The 14262-nt window shown below is 41.1% G+C and overlaps 1 protein-coding gene across 1 annotated transcript in view; it reads left to right on the top strand.

Annotated features, from left to right (window-relative positions):
• The window catches only part of HS2ST1 (heparan sulfate 2-O-sulfotransferase 1), a 163106-nt gene that overhangs the window by 107605 nt on the left and 41239 nt on the right, over positions 1–14262 (top strand). The window contains exon 2 of the mRNA XM_018555914.1: positions 7126–7364. Within this exon, the coding sequence (XP_018411416.1) occupies positions 7126–7364 (239 nt within the window). The remainder of the gene's footprint in view (positions 1–7125; positions 7365–14262) is intronic.

Below are 14262 nucleotides of genomic sequence, written 5' to 3'. Positions count from 1 at the left end.
TGTCCTCTTGTTAAAGAGACAGTAACTGGTGAAATATCACAGGCGGCATTAAATATTGACAGAAGCATTTCCTCTTCCCATGTCTATCCAAAAGGAAATTGGATCTGCTTGTGGTTTTCAGCATGCTTGTTAGCAAGCCTCACTGTATATGGTTTTCCTGAGCAAATCATTTTTTGTAGGTAAATCTGTTTCAAAGTTTCTAACCTTGATATTTTGACAGTAACAGCCCTTCCTGGTGCAGGCTGACAACATTAAGCCGCTGCGTTGTCAGTCTGCCATGCAAGCTTCTTCAGTTGGACAATTGAGCTGCCTGTCTGATAGCGCTGGTAGACAGAACAACAGCCAGATGAAGGGGCACACATGGTAGGGTGACAACACTCCTGTTAACTGTGGGCCAGTGGCTTAATGTTGTCATCCTGCAACAAACAGGGCTGTTATTGGCAGAATCTCAAGGTAAGAAAATTTGAAACATTTATTCACAAAAAAGAAAGTATACAGTATGCTTGGGGAAACCGTATACAGTGAGGCTTGATGCCAACATTGACAATCAGGTTGTGGGTCTTGCACACACTTTTAGAATCTCTAAAATTGATTGCAGTAACTTAGAAAATGCCAATCCTGGGCACAGAGACTAAGCACTCTCGCAGTGGTGATTGGTAATCTAACAAGGCAATCATAAAGCACTTAAAGTGACACTAAACTCAGGATTTAAATCTTAAAAATACATTCAAGTAACTTAACTATTAACAAAAATATATCTTATTTGTGTATCACTCGGCTGTAGATCCTCAAATCATCTCTGTATTGGTGCTGACACTGTGCTTCCTTCTGGAGGGTGGCTACTTTTGTTTCCCATGGTCGCTTTGTGTGTTGTATAGTAGCCACCGCTCCAAGTTCGCTCCCGTGATAGAGTATAACTTTATTACAAACTAGTAAACTAAACATAAGATTGTAGTCTATCACAGGAGTGGATTGGAGTGGTGTCTATTTTACAACACACACAGGGGCCGTGGGGAACAAAAGTAGTGTGCATTGGTTTTTTGGGGGGGTTTTTTTTTAGGTGCTCTCATTTGAAGTCTATAGGGACCAAAAATACACACTCATGCCCCACAAAAGCTCCTGTATTTTAACCGTGGGGGTGACAGCTCCGATGTGTACCAACACAATACAATAACAGGGAAGTGTAATCTGAATGTTGAAGTGCTTCTGGAAACTTGATGTGAAACATGGCTTAGGGCAGTGATGGCGAACTTTGGCACTCCAGCTGTTTTGGAACTACAAGTCCCATGAGGCATTGCAAGGCTCTGACAGCCACAGATGTAACTCCCAGAGGCAGATGCATCTTGGGATTTGTAGTTTTGGCACAGCTGGAGTGCCAGGGTTCGCCACCACTGGCTTAGGGGGAATGCAAAGGAGCAGGCATAATACCTTTAGAGGCAGATGCATCTTGGGATTTGTAGTTTTGGCACAGCTGGAGTGCCAGGGTTCGCCACCACCACGCTTAGGGGGAATGCAAAGGAGCAGGCATAATACCTGGAATGCATAGAGTGTCGCATACACGTCTTAGAGATCTGCCTTCCATCCATGCAACAAATGGTGCTGCTTGTAACAGATTCATGTAAATTTTGGTAAGGTGTATGTAAATCTTTTGCAGAATTGCCTCAGACAGAATTTTGTCTGAGACACAATACTTAAATGGCAGCACAATTTACTCCAACATGGAAAGAGCTCTTATCTACCTCCACTTTTCTTATTGCCAATATGGCGGCAGAACGTAAGTGTTGATCCCCCTCCCATGACTGTAAGCTTATAATAAAAATACTTTCTGTTTTTCATGTAACTATTGTGTTCTGATTTGACAAGTATATTTCTTGTTAGATCTAATCCATTCAGTTAATGATGCTTTATCGAAATGTTGCCAAAAAATATAGATTTGGGTATCCAGCCCACCCATCTGGCATTACCAGTGGCAGCTTTTGTCATGGAAAACCTGAAATAATGTCAGTCTGGTCTACCATTGACAATTCTTTGGACCTGTGCCCCCCTCCCCTTTCTTCCCCTCCTTAAAGGCTACAAACCTATAATGAAAAGAAAATGTATGCCAAACGGATTTGTAATTGGGCACCAAGCTGTACTCATAAATGACAATCTGCTCTCCTGTGGGTTGGAAATGACTGGGTAAAATGTCACAATGTACTTGCCTAGCGAACAAGTGCATTAGAAAGTTCAAGGCGCTGCTTACATTTCCCTACATCTTGCAAAGGCTGACATTTCACATGCCCAACTTATGTTGAAGGCATTTGTTGTGACATATGGGCTTCATTCAATGTGCAGTGTTTTGATGATTGGGAAATAATCACAGACAGAAAATATACATTATACAGCTTTTCTTGTGTCGTCTCTTTTAGAGCCTGTGACAAACACTTAACAATAATTCATTGTTCCTGACTGGGGTAAAAAAGAAATTGGTAACAAAGTTAAGCTTAATCTATCTTAATAGTATAAAATCTAAATGGTGTGTCTACGCATTCAATTATGAAAAGTCTATTGCCACCTTCAAATTACTTATGATTGATTGCTGTACGGTCTGCAGGTTGCAGTATGTAGAAGGATGACAAATGTGAGATACTATACATTAGTACTCCAGCTTTAGTTATACACGTTTTTGGGGTGTGCACAGTCCATGGATGTGAAATGCTGGAATGCACTTGTGGTTTTATGTGACACTGAGTGTCCATATAATGACAAAGAGTGATTAGGACAGGGGTGGCTGCATTTGCATGCAGCCTGCCCTAGCTAACACCCACATGTAATGCTGAACCTACATGATTAAAAGAACTGAAATCCAATTAAATGAAAGGGGTAAGCCAGAAACAGTACGGCGCTGGAGGAAAAGGCTACAAAATGCTGGATGGGCTCTATCTGATTTAATTCTAATATGGAAAGTTGGACAGTGTTCACTAATCAGAGTAAGCATTTTTAGTACAGGAGAGAAAACTGTACAAGACTTAAAGGAGTATTATGAGGTGAGTGATTTCCACTCATCCTCATTGTTAGAGCTGACCTGTGACAAAGAAGCTGTCACAGGTTGGCTCTATTTATCAGGAAGTGAGCAAACGCATAGTCTGCACACAGTCTGCTCGCTCACTTTCCGATCATCTCCCTGCAGAGAGTGGTGACTGTCAGTCAACGCTCCCCGAAAGGATTCTCCCTCCAGTCCCCCAGCGATGAGTGGAGGAAGGAACGGGGAGGGGGCGGGCACAGCTGGCTCTGCCTTTTAGATAGGCAAAGCCAGCTGTCACTCACGCAGCTGTGGGAATCTCCACAGTAATGTCTGGATCTGTCCCGGCTGCGGCGCTCTCAGTATATCGCGGGCAGTAGCCTGCGATATACTGAGCTTTGGGTCACAGGAGGAGGTTAGTATCTGTCCTCCCGTGACCCTAAAGCGATCTATGGGGAAAAACACTTACCCCATAGTTCTCTTTTAATGTAAACGATAAGGTTCACACTCTATGGTCGTTTTGAAGCAAACATTGTAATTCTACACTCATCAGAGACTAGTAGGCCAGGCAGGTTCTGCATTGGCTTGTTGTAAAAAAAGGTTTTACAGAGGGAAAGAAGCTTAATGATCAGCTTACATGGTCTTATTTGTATAGTGTGTAGTATCTGGGCCTGAGAGGTGAGGCGAGGCTGTACCCAGGTTTGGGTTTGACTGTATATATAAGAGAAACCTTTTGAGCGGAGCGCCATATTTGATTTTGCCAACTGTCTGATGACACCTCTTACAGCCCACATAGCTTGTACATAATGTAGATTTGCCATTGTTTTTTTACTTAAAAGTGATGGCAGCCATATATAAAAATGATGCAGGTCTCTAAAGTTCTCACACCTTTGTGTCTTATCCAAGATTACCTGCAGTTTCTTCTGTTAGTGTGATCTGTCTTAAAGAAAAAAAAAATAACCATGTTACTAAAGAAATTGAAATAAAATGTTCCGTTACACATAAATAGCAATGTGGCCAGACTACAGCGTGCGCAGCCGTCTTAGCACAGTTCTGTGGAATGAGTGTTTTGCATTGTCCCTATTGTTCTGTACTTAGATTGGGGTTTGAGATGACAGTAACTGGATAGTTGTCTTGTTCAGATCTTTTAGTACTTTAAATAAGTTACCCATATTAGGTCTGATTTTTACAAGCTGTAGAATCCATCAGGATTACTCAGGATAAATGGACCATATATGGGATTATGAAATAAACCGCTAGTAAGCATTGACCACACAGTAACTTGAAGCATGTTGGAAATGATTTGCTGTTTTTGAAGTGTTGTTCCTTTTTTTTTTTTTCCAAGAAGAGAAAGAGGTTTTCATTACATATGCTGCAAAGTGCAAGTTTGGCTGTTGAATGAAAAAAAAGTGCTTAGTGCAGCAGTTATGCTACAAAGGATGAGCTGGTATCTCGGGTATCTTCTTTGCCTTTTACTCTAGGCTTGCCATACACTCTGTGATAATCAGTAAGTGATTGTATGCAGCAAGGGGTCTTGGAGTTGGTTGAAACAGATATCGGGAGAAGGCTTAGTTAAATTAAATCTGCCATGAGAGAAAAGTGTAGGCTTCATTTTCTGTTGTCCTTCTGGATGTATTACCAACTCTCATCCTTTCATAGATAAAGAGGAACTTTACCCATATATTTGAAATGAAAACAAATACACCTTTAGAAATGATTGGTAATGACAATCTACAAACGCATACTTCTAGATAATTGCAGGCTTTTCATTCTTTGCTCCCTTTTCTTCTCACAGCGGCCATTTTTACTAAGGGCATCTCCCTTTACTTCCTGGAACTCTGGCACATGTGACCATGCACATTATCTCAGGGGAGGAAAATGCCTTTCCCTCAGATCTCATGAGATTACAGATGAGATTTCCCAGCAATGCACTGCTGATGTAACCTTCCCAGGATGCAATGCTCGGGAACAATTATATAATTTGTGCCAAAGTGGACCAGGAAGTAGAAAAACCTGTAATTGTAAGTAAAAGAAAACTGTTTATTGTAAGATGATTTCATATCAGCATGCAGAACTGTATGCTGATGTGATTTTTAGTGAAAGGGGGTAAAGGTCTACTGTAAGCCAATGACCCAGGGCAGCTGTGCAGCAACTGAAGTTAAAAATCCAGATTTGCATACAGGTTCTGGCAGTTTGACTCCAAAGATTGCAACCAGAGGTTCAGTATGAGAGCTGGGAAGACTTATGCAGACGCCTCCCCTCACAGTGGCCACAACTTGGGTCACACGAGAGCTTGGGATCAGCAATTTTTATTGATGGCAAGGTTGAGACCTCCACCTAAATGTAACCTGATGTGGTAATGCTGACGTGTGCCCTGTGGAAGCGGATGAAGTTTGAATTGTATTGATAGGCCCACTTGTAGTTTCAACTCTGTTCACTAAATTAGTGTTTGCAAATGTTCAGTTTGTTTATGCATCTCACAACTTGTTGAAATCAGCATTAGTACTGTCTATACTATGATAAAAAAACCTTCTGGAGAATCATTCAGAGTCAGGGTATTTCTGTCAGTTTTGAGATTGCGGCTGCATCCACTGGGACTGATTGTTGAGTGTAGCAGATTACTCTAAACACCTCTCAGGTGGAATGTATTTCAGTTCACAACGTGTGCCATTGGGTCCCTATAGGGAATATTCCTAATAAAGGCACTGTATACAGAGAAATGGTAATAGCTTTGTTTACTTCTTAACAGGCAGCCTTGTATTATTGGCTTTTATTGTGCAATTGGGTTACCATTCTTGTCTGAACATGAACTGTTGAAGGAATAATTAAAGTTAAGCTGCCATAAAGCTCTACTTTAATCATGTTTTTCTTGCTGTAAGGTTAGTTACACATTGGCCATTAGTTGCCAGGCTTCTGCCGCACCTATAGCCACCTCCATCCTGTGGCTTTACTGTGGTTGTGAAAAAGTTCTATCCCTCCCCGGTACTGGAAGATCCTTTGGGCGGTTCACATTGGCTTGCTCATCATTGATTAAAATAATATCACTTACCATATTCCAACCAATTTATTTTTCTATATATCTACCGATTTCTTGATTTTTTTTTTCTTTGTTGCGTACATATCATGACTTATGTGATACATGATTGACTCACTCAGGGTACCATGGTACTGCTTGCTGTGTCTCATAGTCACAGTCAGGTCTACTACGGATTCATTTGATGTGAAACATTGATCTTGATATATCGTCACTTTTGTTCCTCTGCTATTTAATGATCTCTCTTCCCTACTAAGCCCTAAAAGAGAAGTTCCCTATAGGTGCTGGAAATTGAGGAATATGCTGACCCCTTGGTTCTGTATCAGTGTAGAGATTTCCTGACATGCAGTAATCTTAGGACATGAGTGTTGAATGATAAAAGAAGGTTTTATTGTTCCCAAGAAAAATGCCAAGAAAAACCCTAAGTTTGGTTACCTTTACTTAAATTAACCTGAGATTTCCTGACATGCAGTAATCTTAGGACATGAGTGTTGAATGATAAAAGAAGGTTTTATTGTTCCCAAGAAAAATGACCCTAAGTTTGGTTACCTTTACTTAAATTAACAAGTGCAATGCTCATGCTGGGCAAACCAACAGATTTACTTTAATGGTGACCCCAGCAGCAACTTATATTTAATACCTTCTCTTCTATTCCTTGTCCCTCCGTCCAGCCGCTGGTAGCAAAGAGAGTCATTCCTCTCCCCACTATAATAGTGCTGCTGGCCTAAGTGGCCATTTGCCAAGAAACTGATGCTGTCCCATGGTGGGAAGGAGAGCAAGTCTCATGCCCCTATATCTGAGAGTACCAAGTGTTTTTTTCTTCGCTCCCAGCAGCCAAATGTCATAAATTTGTGTTCAAAATGGAAGCCTGAAAACTACAGAGATGAGATGAAAACTAGTGCCTCGGTTAAAAGGTTCAGTGATGATGTACAAGGTGCTGAAAATCAGTTTTCATTTTCCTCAAGTCCTTTTCAGTGAAATTCTGTGAATTACTGTTTTGTGTACATTGATCTTGTGCCAACTAATATAAGGCATGCAAGTTCCAGTTTTTTGCCTTTTTTTTTTCTAATGCTTTTCTATTCTTTTTCAGAGAGGGCAATTGCTCGCCATGAAGTACGGGAAATCGAACAGCGCCACTCCATGGATGGCTCCCGGCAAGAAATAGCTCTTGATGAGGATGATGACATTTTAATTATTTACAACAGGGTTCCTAAGACTGCCAGCACTTCTTTCACAAACATTGCGTATGACCTGTGTGCGAAAAACAAATACCACGTACTTCACATCAACACAACCAAAAATAACCCTGTAATGTCTCTTCAAGACCAGGTAAGAGTACAGTTTGGCCAAGACCTTGAACAGTATATGTTTTGTTTGCCTTTATCCCCACTTTCTCTCTAAATATATGGTATATATGAATTATGAAGCATCCAAATGTAATTGTGACAGGGCATATGTGGACATTCAGTGGTATATATGTTTTTGTACTCTTATCTTTGTAAATGACAGCTGATGTCCCTGTATTGCCTTTGACTGATTTTTTTTTAGACCAATAGCTTATTCAGAGTGCCTTAAAGTCTATGCAACGCCTGGAAATATGCACAGCAACATGATTCTGCAAGCTTGCAAATTTTGTTTTTGGAAGCGCAGTGTTACTGTAGTGGATATATGTCAACAAGCAGTCTACCTGAAATGCAACTATCGGGTTAGTTCTGGTTCAAGTGCTAGGTGTCATATCACTGAACATTTTTGTTGATGGAGTTTGAAATGATTTTTCATGTGTTAAATTTTTTTATTCTGTTGTCTTCAGAGATAATTTAATATGAATTTGCCTAAATACCTGGAGATGTCGCAATGTAAATCAGTGTTATATATTCAGGTATTTACAAGCACAGCAGATGTTATAACATGCCGCTTCCTGAATGTTCTTGGGCCGGTGAGTTTGCCCAAGAAACTTTCTGCACGAGCGCTAGCAAAGGCATTGGCCTATACACATACAGCACAGCAATGAAGTAATAAAATGAACTAGGATCACACTAATCCAGCACGTTATTATTCTGAGTTGCCCCACTCAAGCGGCGGCCATATTGAGTGGGGCATGTGAGATTAATAACGTGCTGTATTAGTTTGATCCTAGTTCATTTTATTACTTCACTGCTGTGCTGTATGTGTATCGGCCAATGTAGTTGAATCTGTATGTGCGTTATAATGAATCGAAATTAATCGATTAAAAAAAGAGTTGATAAATCGAACACAAACATTTTAATCAGTAACAGCCCTAATAAATATATATGTATGTGTGTGTGTGTATATATATATATACATAATGTCATGGCCAAAAATATTGGCACCCCTGCAGTTCTGTCAGATAATGCACCACTTTGCGCAAAAAATTGTTGCAATTACAAATGTTTAGGCATTCTCATGTTTATTTCTTTTGTTTGTATTGGTATGACACAAAAAAAGCGGAGAGAAAAAAATTATTGGCACCTTCTCCTAATTGCAAGAAAAAATTGCATTCCAAGTTTTTGTGGAAAAGTATGGACAATCTCAAGGTTACAAGTCCGTCTCCAGAGATATTAATGTTCCTGTGTCCACTGTGCGCAACCTTGTCAAGGAGTTTACAGCCCATGGCACTGTAGCTAATCTCCCTGGACGCGGACAAAAGAGAACAATTGATCAAAGATTGCTACGAAGGATTGTTCGAATAGTGGATAATGACCCTCGATCAACTTCCAGACAAATTCAAGCTGACTTTCAGGCACAGGGTACAATTGTGTCAGCTCGCACTATATGTCGCCATCTGAATGAAAAGGGACGCTAGGGTAGGAGACCCAGGAGGACCCACTGCTGACACAGAAACATAAAAAAGCTAGATTGGAGTTTGCCAAAAACTTACCCGAGGAAGCCAAAATCCTTTAGGGAGAATGTGCTGTGGACAGATGAAACAACATTACAGATTTTTGGTGAAGCCCATCATTCTACTGTTTTCAGAAAAAAAAATTAGGCCTTTAAAGAAGAAATGCAGTCAAACATGGTGGAGGTTCACTGATGTTTTGGGGTTGCTTTTGCTGCTTCGGGCACTGACTGTCTTGACTGTGTGCATGGCATTATGAAATCTGAAAACTACCAAAGAATTCTGGGGTGCAATGTAGGGCCCAGTGTTAGAATGTAAGGTCTGCGTCAGAGGTCATGCGTCTTACAGCAGGACAATGACCCAAAGCACAAGTCATAAAGCTCCCAGAAATGGTTTCATACAGAGCTCCGGAGAGTACTGGACCACCTGTGGAGAGATCTCAAAACAGCAGTTGGGAAAAGTAACCCTTCCAGTCGGAGAGATCTGGAGCAATTGGCTAAATAAGAGTAGTCCAAAATTCATGTGGAGAGGTGTAAGAAACACATTGATGGTTACAGGAAGCAATTGATTTCAGTTATTTTTTCCAAGGGGTGTGCTACCAAATATTCATTGAAGGTGCCAATAATTTTGTCCAGTCCATTTTTGGAGTTTTGCGTTGAATGTGTCAGATTTGGCTTCTTTTTCTTCTCTACTTTTTTGTGTCATACTAAACATGAGAATGCCTAAACATTTTGTAATTGCAACAATTTTCTGCGCAAAGTGTTGCATTATCTGACAGAAATGCAGGGGTGCCAATATTTTTGTCCATGACATATAATGTTGAGCTTCAGCCGATGCAGCTCCCTTGTCACAATATTGTTCTATGAAAGTTCTTAGTTGCCTTCTTTCCCCCGTGAACCTAACCTAGTTTACTGTCTTTATGTGAAGTCTATAAAAATAAATCCTTGTACCCAGGAACATTCTGGCTCCTGAGACTTACGATCACTTGACTGTGAACCCATCATCCAATCAGATTGTTATCAAAGCTCTCCTCGAGCTCACAGTCTAATCAGAGGCACATACGACATGAAAAAGGCTGTGTTACAATGCGGTATTATCTTTGTAATCAGCCTTTAAAACCTGGTGTTATTATAATAATACTTTTTTCTTTCTCTATGTATAAATCCTAAGCCCATACATATATTTGAAGGAAAAAAATATAGTATAACCTCCCATCGATTAAGTTAGTTAATTAACATTCGTAAAAGCAGCATGGTCTTAATTATTTGCGATGTTTGCAATGTGAAGGTGCCTGTGTTCCTCAGCAGATTTTGTTTTGCTCCAGTAATATGAGAATATCTGCTCAATTGATATGCCAAAGTAGGCAATGTTATTATTTTAAAATGAATCAAACTGTCAGGGTTTTATGCGACAGATACAGTTGTAATACATCATTGTGTCTGGTGCTTCAGGGTTACCAGCAAGACAGTGGAATGCTGGGTAGCAAGAGACTGATCATTTTATTTCCCTCACCGAATTTGCATGTTAGACTTGAATGGATCTCTTCATGTCCTCACAAGCAGGCCCACGAATCTGAACGGTCTATTGCGTTGTGGAAATTGTTAGATATTTTAAGTCTGAAAGATCTGGCTGCTTACCGCTTAAAGAGCATGTACAGTGTTTCCTTTACTATAGTTAGGACTGAATAAAAGTCAAGCTGCTGCAATATGAAAGCCTTACATGACCAGTCATGGTGCCGTTATAAGATGATGACTGCTCAGAAAGGCAGGTAGTCACTTATTTGGACAGGGAATGAGGTTTTGTTGGATTTTCTATGCACAAGCAAGTTGCCCCCGGTGTTGCAATAGTTTTTTTTTAAATTGTAAGCGATCTGCAGACCATGAAGTCAGCAAGTTTGATCCATGTGCAAATACAGGAGGCAAGATTACTAGAGATGGGAAGGGCTGGGCAAAAAACCCCCCCGAGAAATTGGGTTAAAAAAACAGGTTTTTTTCCAAAGCAATTTTAGGTTTTTTCCGGAAAAATTGAAAAAGGAAAAAGAGTGTGAAATATGTTCTTTTACAATCATAAATAATATATCTTTGACATGATATTCAAACTATATAACATGAAGACCTTAAAGGAGAACTATGAAACTGTCACAGGTCGGCTCAGTAGATCGGGAGGTGAGCGAACACATACCGGCGTTTGCTCACCTCTCGATCCTGTCACGGCCCTCTGCCGTGACAGGGGAGGGGCTGGATTCCCCCTGCACAGACACCAGGATTTACATGATTGTGTGATCTCTGAGTCAGTATATCGTTGCAGTGAGTAGATGCTGATCCTGGGTAGTTCCTTAAAGGAGAACTATGAGGTGAGTGCTTTTCACTCACCTCGTAGTTCTAGCCGACCTGTGACAATGAGACTGTCACAGGTCAGCTCAGTAGATCGGGAGGTGAGCGAACACATACCGGCGTTCGCTTACCTCTCGATCCTTTCACGGCTCTCTGCCGTGACAGGGGAGGGGCTGGATTCCCCGATCCACCAGCTACAGCTCGCGGTATACTGAGCCTAGGGTGACGGGAGGACGGTAGTTTGTGTCCTCCCGTTACCGAGAACTATGGGGAAAATACTTAACCCCATAGTTCTCCTTTAATAAAAGATGTCTGAGACTTTTTATGTAAAGTCTTAAATTATTGCACATTCCCTCAGCTGAAGACAAGCAGATCCTACTAGTACTATTTTTTGTATCGGTGCAGATACCGAGTACTCGTACTCGCCCAAATGCTCCGATAATTAGCACGAGTACTTCCTGTATCAGGAATCCGGGCAGCGCATCATTACACGCTGCCCGGTTTCCTGATTGGCCAGGAAACGGCTCCATCACTCTCTCGTCAGTTGTGATGAGAGAGCATGGAGCCGACTTCCCGGCCAATCGGGAAGCCGGGTAGCGTGCAATGACGCTAGTGTGCAAAGCCGGGTCATCAACAATGTGGCAGCGAAGTACAAGATCAGAAGGCAGGATGTAATCAGGGACAGGCAGCGTGGTATCCAGGGAGCAGGCAGGAGAGAGGTCAAAGACAAGCCGAGGTCAAGGAGCAGAGAACAGCAGCAAGGTCAAGCAGGCCGGGTCAGTAGCAGGATATCAAACAGGTACACAGGATTCAGGAACAAGGTAATAGCTGAAGATCAGTCAGCAGGGAGGTCTGGGTGTCTCAGCCTTAAATAGCCCTTTTGGCGCCATCATTAGGAACGGGCGCGCACGCCCATGCAGAGGCACACTGTCGCGCACCGTCCTCTGTGTAGGACGATACGCATGTGCACGTGCATGCACAGGTGCCGGTCCAGCATTCCGGCCACACAAGCTAGCTCTGGCTTCATGACAATTACATTGTATTACAAGCGATTCCTTGTATGTCAACAGCCATTACCGGCTGTTTACATGCATTTACGTGACCCCGCAGGGAAGGATCCGCCCTCTGCCCTTTTTTTTTTTTACAATGGGCGGTTGGCAAGGGGTTAATTGTAACCGAAAATGTAGCCCCCACTTGGTTGTCATGTGTCAGGACTGTATAAATCTCAGCACTGGATGGATATAAATGCAAATCCATTGGCTAGTAAAGCATCTCTCACACACTTCCAATTATTTATTTATATAGCGCCAACATATTCTGCAGTGCTGTACAACCGTTTAGACAAGACAAGTAAGAAACACTGACCAGCATCATTGAAATACAGAAACAGTAGGTGAGGAGGACCCTGCCCAAAAAAGCCTAAAGTCTAAAAGGAAATGGAACTAAAGACACAGAGGCGGGGAAGGGGAGACTACAGATGTATACCAAAAACAATAGGAGGGGATTTGGTAGTACTGTGAAAGGGGAGCAGAAGGGAAGGTTGTATACGGTGAGAGAGCTGATACGCTTCTCTAAAGTGTGTTTTTGAGGGATTTTTTAAAACCCTGTAGGGATGTGCCTTAAATATTGAAATCATATATATATAATATATATATTAAGGTGGGTGACCCCTCCTGTGGTCCCCCTGTTGAAGGTGGCACTCACTGATTTTATTGGTTGTTTCCTCTGTGCCTACTCCTCCTTCCTCCCAGAAGCTTTACCAAGCAAAATGCGTTGAGAAAGATCTAAACCGCCAGCACCCCAATTATACAAGAAACAGCACATTTTGAAACTATTATTATTCTGAAATAGGACCATGAGGACATTGTAACTGTTTTTGGTGCCGCTCTTTGTAGAGATTTATGGTTTATTGGAGGCAGTCCAATTGTATGCGCAAAGCTAAGTTTTAAACATATGGTTGTTTTTTTCTTTTTAAACTTTATAGATCAAATGGTTATGTTTTATGTAGGTTGGCAATATGATTGGGCACTTACCGTTTGAACCACATATCCAAAATTGTGTATTGATTCTTAAAGGAATAAAATCCAAATTAGCATTCAATGCACTTGTATCGTATTCCGATCAAAGGTCCTCTTACAATTCCGGATCAGTTCCCTATGTTCTGAATGTGGATTTTTATGTATTTCGTTTAAGTGATTGTAGGTTTTTCTGGTAATTATGTTTTATTTATGTTTGATATTGAATACACACCAGATACATTTTTTGTTTCCTTTTATACACTCAAGATTCCATACTGGTCTTGTCACTAGCTGTGTTTAAGATTCATTAATGATTTGTAATGTGTGTGCGATCATCAGATGAGTTTCCGATCTGTAGAGTATACAATACAGGGATGCATTGTCAGTATGGTAATACATGCTCTACCTGAGGACTGTTCATAATTTTTACTTGGTGCTGCAGACAACATTGTGAGGGGGAAAAAAATCTGTTAATTATATAATATATAGTGTGTGTAAGTAGTGCTAAAGCTGAACTCCAGTCAGCATTAAAAATTAGTGTGTAGTTCGCCCCAGCATAACAAGGGAAGAGTGCTCATTTAAGGGTTAAGTAATGAGCAGAAATATTTACCTAATTCCCTGTTCTCCAGGCAGCCGGTGTGCTCCTCTGTCAGACCCTTGACATCCTCAAATAGAGTGCAGGCCATTGGCCATATCCACTATGGTTAGACCCATAGTGGATATGCCCAATGTCTGCTGGCAATGCCACAAGCTATAAACACTTCTCTACCTCAGGTAGGCCACCGCAAAAAGAATATAATTTTTTTCTGCGTCTCAGATCTGTAATTAAATTTACATATTTGATAAGGAGAGTAGGTGGTGGGATTAAAGGTTTTGCTTAAAACTGCATTTACTCTTTTTAAATATTGATGCCTCCGTGAATTAAAGAAATGTGGAACATAAACGTTGGCACACACAGGTGTGTACCAAATACCAAATCTATGCAAGAGAAAAAAAACATCCATATTTTACCCCGACAT

The sequence above is a fragment of the Nanorana parkeri genome, unplaced genomic scaffold, assembly GCF_000935625.1.
Source record: "Nanorana parkeri isolate BGI_ZX_2015 unplaced genomic scaffold, ASM93562v1 scaffold217, whole genome shotgun sequence".
Classification (NCBI taxonomy): Eukaryota; Metazoa; Chordata; class Amphibia; order Anura; family Dicroglossidae; genus Nanorana; species Nanorana parkeri.
Note: the sequence above shows the minus strand (reverse complement) of the source record. Positions and strands in the feature narration are given on the sequence as shown.